The 10,420-nt window shown below is 30.9% G+C and overlaps 1 protein-coding gene across 1 annotated transcript; it reads right to left on the bottom strand.

Moving 5' to 3' along the window:
- Positions 1–468: 468 nt before the first annotated feature.
- Positions 469–9,110, bottom strand: LOC149480215 (uncharacterized). The gene is made up of 2 exons (XM_089706841.1): positions 9,083–9,110; positions 469–1,091 (listed from the first exon to the last, which is right to left on the bottom strand). Exons 1-2 carry the CDS (start codon positions 9,108–9,110, stop codon positions 469–471), a joined length of 651 nt encoding a protein of 216 aa, XP_089562967.1.
- Positions 9,111–10,420: the final 1,310 nt, after the last annotated feature.

Raw genomic sequence — 10,420 nt, 5'->3', positions numbered from 1 at the left:
TATAAATAACACGAAAACTTTAAACCTTCCGCAATCTGCCGTTTCCTAGTTTATAGGTTTAAGTTCTTAAAATGTCCACCTGCAGGTGTCGCGAGTTTTGAATTGCCTCGCTCTGGGGGCGGTTTATGAAGAATAACGGCTTTTGGCGCGTAAAAAGTTGAAATGTGTCCTTGTTGACGCTTCTAGAATTTTCGTGATCTGGTTAGATGATCCTGTGACATGTTGGGAACACTTTATTACAATTTTATAATAATTTCAAGTTGTATTACAAATCTTATGTTATCAATGTTTGTGGTTGTTGTTATATTCATACCTACATCATTAATTGTCTTTTCATAATGCAGTTGTGTTGTTTAATTTTATGCTTACTAAGTTTAATTTTAAAACCAAAACTTTAAATGATTTGTTTCTGCATAATTGACAAAAACTTCGGAAAATTTTGGTAATTTATTTTTACTATGTGTTATTTTAACTAGGTAAATTTTCATGTCCATCAGTGGCCGGTTTTGGTTTTCGAGGTGGTCCCTTCTTGGTAGTTGGAGGGGGCACTGTTGTAGTAGTAGTTGTAGTAGTAGTAGTAGTAGAAGTTGTGGTAGTTGTTGTTGCTTCAGTAGTAGTAGTTGGTGTGGTTGTTGGCGGAGGTGGAGGTGGAGGTTCTTCAGATGCTGGTGGCGGAGGAGCTACAGTTGTAGCTTCGGTTGTAGCTTCCGTTGTAGCTTCCGTTGTAGCTTCAGTTGTAGCTTCAATTGTAGCTTCAATTGTTAATGGTGGGTCTGTTTCTTTAGGAGGTGGTAACGTTTCTGTTGTTGACGTAAGAGGCTCCGTAAGTGCTTCAAACTTTTTCACTGTTGTAATCTTAACTGTTGGTCTTGTCATCGGCACTGTTGTTGCTTGCGTTTGTTTTAACTTCTTTGCTGTGGTTTTCGTAGTTCCTCCGAGGATTATCTTCATGACGCTGAGAGGCATCCAGTGGCCTGGTAAATCTGCTTCGACTGGATTTGCTATGTATATGAGTGTATCGTTTTCTGGATTCGGCCATGATGCGTACATGGATTTGATTATTAATAACGTGATGATGACTGTTGAAGACACTGTGAAATAGAATTAATGCATTAGGAAAATTTTTGCATGAGATTTTAAACAATATGGTATTGAGATATAGAAATATGTTCTACATACAGTTTTATAGAATTACATTGTAAACATTTTTAAATTACTGGTAAATACCTAAAAACTTACTTTGTTTGTTCGTATTTGAAATATTATCGTTTTCATGTTTTATGATTGTTATGAGCAACTATGGCCACCCATGTGTAAATATTAAAAAATGGTTAACAAAAAGTTATTAATTTTGAAACGCGTTATTAAATTGAGCGTTACTTTTATTGATATTAATTTTTTAAGAGAGAAAAATGTTAAATGTTTTCAGATAAATGTTTGAAATTATTTCTACGAGGCTGTATACCCACAAATAACGTTGGATTAATTTATATAAAATGTCTCTACACATTGACAAAAGATATCCGATAAAATCTAGTAGGACGAGCGTATTGTATAGACTATAGATGTTATGAAGCCATAGATTAATATTTTTTATTTTGTTGTATATTTCTAAGATTATACCGTACATGTTTTATATATTGATAATAAATAATACTTATAAATAGCAACAAACTTTCCATTTTAATCGTAAAAATGTCTGTCTGATTCCTCAAAGTCTTGTTATTATGAATCTTAACTATTGTAAAATCATTTTTGTTATCATTTTAATTTAAGAAGAATATAATATTAATGTTCAACATTTTCCATGATGATTTTCATGATCTTTGCCATATCGGAATATCGCTACTGGAAGTGACACCTATAATTGATACACTTATCTCATCTAGTTCTATATGTAATGTCTTTTTGTAATTTTTGTGTATGTGGGAGTCATAGTACTATATGGCGTGTTTAGAATGAACGCATTGTGGGCGACAATACAGTAAAACGGAAATAAATAATAAATAATGGCATAATAAACGATCATAAATCATTGGTGTTATTTTTATGCATTGTTGCTGTAAGTTTATATTTGAGTATAGAGTTGTCATTAGATTTTTGTTGGTAACGCTGAGGTGTAAACGAAGTTAAGAATAGCTTCTCATTTATATATTTGTGTTATTTATATTGAATTCTAGGAATTATAGAAATAACATTAATAAGAATTGTCGTTTTAGGAAAAACATGAATGATTGTAATGTACGTTTTAAAATAATTTGTTTAAAAGTAAGTAGAAATATCTGCGTAAGTTATTATTTTCTTTTAGTTTCGCTGTTAGTAAGAATGATTGCTCGTTGCTCCGTCACTCCAGAACTATTCAACAACATTTGGTGGAACTCGCCAGTGATGCAGCGTATCAGAATAACACAATATAATCTATGGATATATAATATAAGCATTCGTTAATCGTTTTTTCAGAGTCACTGTTAAGTTATATTCAATACCTGTTTTAAAAACTAGTACCTACATTGAATACTTTTCTTTAAATAAATAATACATCGTCAATCGCTTATTACAATGACAAAACTAACGGACACATTACAAACAGACGCCGACAGTATTTACATATAATTAAATTGTAAGGCGATTATGCAGCTAACAAGGTGTCCAACAAACGGATTGACAATACTAACTGTTATATAAGTATTTGATTTATACTTGTGTAATGTTTTGTCTTTATGTCTTGTACTTGTAGAAACAAAAGCCTACTACACTTGATTTTGACGAGTGTCAACTGTCATTTTAGTTATAATCCTTCTTTATTGTAAGCGTTAAAGTTGTACTTGTTTTTGTAATCACGCGAATGGCTGAACAGGTTTGGATGAAATTTGGCATAAAGATAGCTCTATAAATAGTAGAGCAATATTTTATTTGTTGCGAAACAGATAAATAATACTTTTTGTAGCGATTTAGATGCGTTATTTCTTACAAGCATGTTCACACAATATTGATTGGTTTATTGTCAGTTGATATTATATTATGTATATATCATCATATAGCTAACTATATGACATTTATCTATAGGCTGCGATTAAGTAGACCTACATAGAAATAATTAAAGCACAGATAAGATACCGCACATGCCTTAATATAGTTTTTTTATAACCTACACAAATGACTGATGTCATGATGTTTTCACTATTAGTGTGAAATTCATATTCACTTTGACCTCGTATACAACACATTACAATACAACATCCAAAATAATTACATACGTAATTGACATATTATCGCCTCAAACAATTCTATACACCCACACATTCTAACGAACATCAATTGTGTGTTTTTGTATTGTGTTTATAAAAAACTTTTTCGCTTGCGTTTGTTGTGTTTTTAATGATCATTGAAGAGACCAAGTTTTGTATAGGCGCCAATGTACGAAAGAAAATGTAATGAATACATAGGAAAAATCCAAACTTAGTTAATAGACTTAGTACATAGAGTCTAGGCGATTTTAAAACCAGGTAATAAATATAATTAGCCCATAATAATTGTAGCCAGTTCGATCAGAAAATCCTTATCACCGAGAGTTAATAATATATTTTGTTAAATTTGAAAACAATCTACGATTTATTTTCAAATCTATTATCTTCGAGAGTAAATATTTTAAAAAAATCGATCAAGGTAGATTAGTAGATTTATGAAATTCTGGTGTATATATTTATATAAATTTGAAATTTCATCTTTCTTTGGCGTTGGTTTTAAATAACACATTACGATACAAAATATAAAAGATACACTGACTACCGACACAGTGAAACAGTATATTTACTGTCAGTGGCTTCTCTAGTTACGTATTCACGGATTTTTATATATTTTTGTTAGTAAATTTCTTTGTTATATTATGGTGTAAATCAAACATGATATTCCTTGATAACGTTTATAAAATAGTTTATATTATAACACGTGAAAAAGTATTACACGATAATATTAAAATGTCACGTAAACTGTCAAATACGGGCAATTAGAATATGTTTTTTTTAAAATGGTTGTTTTATACATTATTCGACGAATAAGTTTTATCCAAGCATTGAAAAAATCGGCCCTAAATAGGTTAACAACAACTTAAGGATAAGTTAAATTAGACTGCTATAGTTCAAACTTTAATTTAGGGCATTTGAGTGTTTATAAATTTATAATCGATCCCGCCTCGTGATCGAACTTTTTCTATTCTTTATTTTATATTTATAAAGCACTAGCGGTCCGCCCCGGCTTCGCCCGTGGTACATGTTTACGTTTTCTCTACATCAAAACCATCCTCGTACTTCAAGGAATATAATAAAAAAAGAATTATCGAAATCGGTCCACCCGTTCTCGAGTTATGCGCTTACCAACACATTTTGCGATTCATTTTTATATATAAGAAGATTTGAATGCTATAAAACAAAAAATATCAAATTCAATTTGAGTGTATTTTAATATATTGTAAGTATGTGGACCCATTGCCTTTGCTTAATGCTTTGCCTTCAATTAATGTGAAATAATTTAAGTATTTCCTAAAATAGACTATTTTTAGTGCACAAAAGTATTACTTACTTAATCTGCCATTTAAATTTCGCTGTATACGATACTATCGTTGTAAGCTTTAAGCTAATGGACGCAGTTAATCTTTCCGTGAAGTTTAAACCGGAGCTTGTTTAAATGAATATATTAAAACTTCCAAATAATCATTGCATTCAGGCGTAAACGTCGGTTCGTATGTTAAAATTATGATTATATTATAATCCCATCAAAAACATCCTGTAAAAAACCCAAGTCTCGCAGCTCAGTCTTTCTACCGTCAAAAGTTGTGAGATCCATGTAATACCAAGTCGGTTAATCTATTTAGTGTCTACTTGAAGGACCTTCTGTCTTAAGTTATTACATAAGTTATTATCATGCCAATATTAAAAATATTTAACGTTTTAAACAAATAGATCGACTTGGACATCGCTTGATTTGATTATTAGTATGTATCACACTACACAGCACGACGGGCCAGCGACCAACAGGAACGAGAGTTTCAATCGCGTGAGGCGCGAGAGACTAAAGAATCTAATATAATATTGTAATATTCATTTTGTTTTCATGCGATGTCCAAGTCGATCTATTTGTTTAAAACGTTAAATATTTTTAATATTGGCATGATAATAACTTATGTAATAACTTAAGACAGAAGGTCCTTCAAGTAGACACTAAATAGATTAACCGACTTGGTATTACATGGATCTCACAACTTTTGACGGTAGAAAGACTGAGCTGCGAGACTTGGGTTTTTTACAGGATGTTTTTGATGGGATCTCACTTCTTTTTGTAGAGCCTTTCTTTTTGATACCACCACCAACCACCAACTGCATAAATAACTTTGTAATCCCATATATTTATATGGGATTACAAAGTTATTGATGCAGTTGGTGTATTTGGAAAACTGGACCGAAATTACAAAATATTTAAGTTTTCCCATGATTAAGACACTAAACTCTATATGTATTCCAAATATGAAGCTTCTAAGTCTGCTAGAAGTGCCTTGGACTTTTGATGATCGGTGAGTCAGTGAGTGACAAAATTTAGAAACTTTAACAAGTTGTCATTCTTAAACTACTAGTTCAAATTGACTGAAATTTTAAATATTTCGTCTTTATACAATGCCGGATTAGTTACTGAAGATTCAGGTTTCTTGCTTTATCCACAACCGAATTATAGGGGGTCGAAAAAGGCCCGAATTGCTTCGAGAAAAGGATGGTACGGCCGTGCCGCTTTTTTTTTGCTCGACTTGGCGGGGGCACTGCCGTGCCCCCAGATAATTGTTTTATGTATCAATGAAAATTATTATATCTATTGTATACATTTTATTTCGAAGAAGCTATAGTTATGTATCGAATATATTATACAAGCATAGAGGATGTTTATTATAACAAATTATTGCATTAGATAAACCAATTTTGTACATCTGTGTGCATAATATATACTTATGGGTAATCCATACTATAATATTATAAATGCGAAAGTAACTCTGTCTGTCTGTCTGTTACTCAATCACGTCTGAACTACTGAACCAATTTGCATGAAATTTGGTATAGAGATATTTTGATACCCGAGAAAGGACATGGGATAGGTTTTATCCTGGAAGTCCTACGGGAACGGGTTTTTCTCTGAAAACGCGGGTGAAGCCGCGGGCGGAAAGCTAGTATAATATATAGGTATGCAAAATGAAACGCATTACATTTACGTAATTCAGCTTCATCTAATTGTAACAACAGAAAAATAAAATTCCATGCGAAGTCAGGTCGAAATACTAGTATAAACTAATCCCACATAAAATATATCATTAGTTAAATAATTCAAGCATTTACAGCACAAATTTATTGGCGAAATAATACCAATACATTCATAATATTGACAGAGATTATATCTTAGTGTAAAAAGTTTATTGTAGCGCAAGCGGATTATAACGGGTCAAGCTTTGTCCACCCACATTTTAAAAGTATAACCTCGATAGTTTGGGTGTGTTTATATTGTATAGGCGACAGCGATTTTATAAAAAACCACGATATAAGACTTCAGTTCTTAAAGCTGAATTGTCTACTAATTATTACACACTTAATTGCTGATTGAAATAATCACTGTGTCTTTTTTTTAAGATAGATAATAGAATAAATAAAGATTTGAAGTGGTTTTTTGTTTATTGTAGTTTTCGTTTGTGGAGTGATTAGAGACGATGATTTGATGATGTTAATAATAAGTTTTACTTGTTCTACCTTCAATTTGTGATAGTTGTTCTAACTGGTTTAATTTCATGCTATTATTTAAAATTGAACAATTAATAATATTATTTAATTTTATACTGGGGGTTCAAAATTTAGCAATCCGCATTTCGCTAAGTTTCACTGCATAACACCAGTCTAATAAATAATAACATTGAAGGTGAAACTATATTGTTAATGGTGACATTAATTCACTATTACAAAACCAGTGACTCACCAGTTTCTGTGAAGCAATATTTAAATTGTATTTTCGTACAAATAATGGTTTCAATTACCTTGATAGCTAAAGTGAAATAAGTAACGCTATCACTCTCTCTTCGAAAATTTGTTCAATAATTTTGCGTAATAATCAAACATAGATCACAATAATTTTCTATGGAACTTGAGATATTTTTACTTTCCTTACATTAACTTTACGTTATTAGTCATACATAATATTTCTTCCATAAAGTTTTTTTTCTTGTTTGAGAAAAAAGAGCCGATAATATCGTATGCCAAAGTCTAAACTATTCCTGTTGGAAACATCTATAGACTTGTTTCAGTGGTTTACGCGTGTAAGCGTAAAAGAAAGACAGTCGAATATATACTACTATACGACATATTATAACTATGTAAAGTCCTAATTACGTTCTAATACGTATTATTATTTGCGCTATTCCTAATTTTCAATATAGCCAAATAAAGTTGAACAAAAACTTAGAACCTAGCTTTCCAAATAAAGTTGAACAAAATAAAACAAATTGTCTCATTAAAACATTGGAATATATTTTTATTACAAAACAAGATAATTCCACGTCTGTCATTGTGTTGCCCTCTCAAAAGAGATTTAATAAATTTGAACTTTGTCACGATCCTGCTTCAATACTGATATAATTACTTATTTATTTGTTCGCAAATATTTGCCGTTAAATGTCTATTTACTTTTGTTTTATTGGTTTTTGCTATTTGGGAATTACATTTAAGTATTTCGTGGATATCAGCCAAATTCAGCTGTATTTCGAAATTTTTGAAACTCATTTCATGTAGGTGAAAAATTATTTTTGTTATCTCGCTACAAAATGCAAGTCGTGAACCGGTTGAATATATTGACTTTATATTTAAAACAAAGAGACATACAATTATATATATTACATACAATTTTGTTCGATAGGTACCTATTAATTTCATACAAGAAAATCAAACAAACATACAAATTTATACTGTTTCTTACCTTTGCTTTATTCCAATCGAATCATATTTTATTCCTCTATATATGTATTTAGGACTCTTCATTCGCACATAGCATTATTCCAATATAACAATACTATTGACTATTCTCTGCATACATACTGGACTATAAAAGCTAGCAGCTATCAGATATTTAATATTAAAATTTTCATAATGTTCAATGACATTCCATAAGCGATGACAATATTTTATCGTCTCTATATAAAATTTTAAAGCCCAAACTGACGGTATAATATGAAATGCAGGTTTTTTACAGCTTCAAAGGCAATGCAATGCAATTTTGTGCATTGTGACGAGATATTTGGATATTATTTTCTAAAATAAATTAATACTTATCACTACATAGGTAGTATAAAACAAAGTTTCCTTTTCTGTCCCTATGCATGCTTAAATCTTTAAAACTAGGCAACGGATATTGATGCGGTTTTTTTAAAGATAGAGTGTTTCAAGAGGAAGGTTTTAGTATAATATAATTTATAAGGTTTTAGTCAAAGCGGGCGAAGCCGCGGGCGGAAGTTAGTACGATACTAAACGAAGATTAAATACGCGGTTTAGTCCATGTGTCCTGTGGCCAAGTTCTATCAAAGTACCTACATAATTTTTCAGATATACACAGAGATAATACAAATAATGAATTATGAAACCAAATTTGTTTGTAAATACAATTGTATGTTTAAATAAATAAATGTTTAACAGTGTTTGCCATTTTATTTGTTTTATTTTTTCAGTCTAAAAGCCTTTTGTTGGAATCGTATGTGCCGGTGACCACACTCGGAGGTCGAGACTTGCGGTGGAATGAATTATTCGGATTTAAAACCATTGTAGAGTCCTTTTCTTAAATAATTTCATAGTAAAAGAACATGTAGATATATGTGAAATATATTTTACAATTGTATACCGTTTCGGTAAATAATAGAAAAATATAGACTCCCAAAATTTATAATTTATACATTTCATAAATCATTCACAGGTTCCGGTTAATAAGCAAAACTATGATGTAATTAACATTTTTTAAAAATGTTTTTCCTGTAGTCTTTAAGATACAGACTATAAGCCCCTCCCATAAATACCTGTGCACTGCACATTCAAATGAGCCATTTCAATTCAAAACAATGCGGCTAAATTAAAAATACACAAAATGCATCACGTTTGTACAGTGATGTGGACTACGCAACCGGTCGGATAATGGTGGACGAAATAACCAAATCCCAAATAGTGTTTACTTAAAGCCAGGAGACATGCCACTACTATGGTTAGTTGCTTCGAGATCATTCCATGCTTTAAAAATTATATGAGAGACATTATGTGAGATGTATGTAGTGGTGAAACATAGGATAAACCTTATAATATTGTAAAGATATTGAATGTACTACGTTAGTGCAAATAAAGGAGAAGAAAATTGTTAGTAGCAATTAAAGCGATTCGAAATATTATACAAATACTGTAAAAATGTAGAGTTTCAAGTGAACAATTTGTAGTCAGTAATTCCTTTATTGAGAAGTTAATTCATTCCATATATTTATTGTTATTTTCTAGACCTTTCAAACATATTGCTTCTATTTTATTCTATTGTCATACCAATACTACAGCTTGACCGATTTTGTTGAAGTATTTCTATACGTAGAATATAGGTTATTATTCTCACAAAACTTAACAGGAAAAACATTCAGTGGAAATTTGTTTAGCTATTATACCGCAAACACACAAGCGAAGCCGAATGAAAAGCTAGTAGATGATAAGAAAATAAATTCCACGCAGATAGAAATCAAAACTTATGTTAACACGTTCAATATTCGTAAGGAAACATCGATCACACGACTTTATTCGATTATTCGAGTAACGATTCAAATCTGATATCGATTTATTTCCACTCGATACTCCGCACTATCTTTACATCGTAGTTACATCTGTTTACGATTCTTTCGGATAAAGAATCGATTGGATATCGAATTGATAAGCTTATCTGTTATTATGTTTTTAAATTTTCATTTTATCATACAACATCATACGTTACATGTATTTTTACAATAGCAATATATTTTTAAGTATTTCGATACGTATTTTGATGAAAATATATTTTAGAGAATACTAAAAATTCTTACGTTAAAGTTTCGATTATCGAACCTAACTGTAATTATTAGTCTATCCGCTAGAAAGCTATGATAGAAACGGTTTCCCAAACAACTCACTCTAAAAACATATTTCCAAAATAATATGTACTTATATTGTATATTGCATTCGCTTTCGAAAAATCATGGTGATATATTTGCACATCATACAGTTTTGAACGACTCTGCTTGATGTTCAAAAGGATACGTCTGACTTCTTTATTGAATGCGTTTTTCAATTCGTATGTTTATCTCCACGATCTATCTTATACAGTTTCAATGAATAGATATAAACATGAA

This window comes from Colias philodice, chromosome 18 (assembly GCF_061535455.1).
Source record: "Colias philodice isolate Cphi_HAF_F1 chromosome 18, ilColPhil1 Martin Lab GWU primary, whole genome shotgun sequence".
Lineage (NCBI taxonomy): Eukaryota > Metazoa > Arthropoda > Insecta > Lepidoptera > Pieridae > Colias > Colias philodice.
The sequence above is the reverse complement of the archived record's forward strand: the minus strand, read 5'-3'. Positions and strand labels throughout refer to the sequence as shown.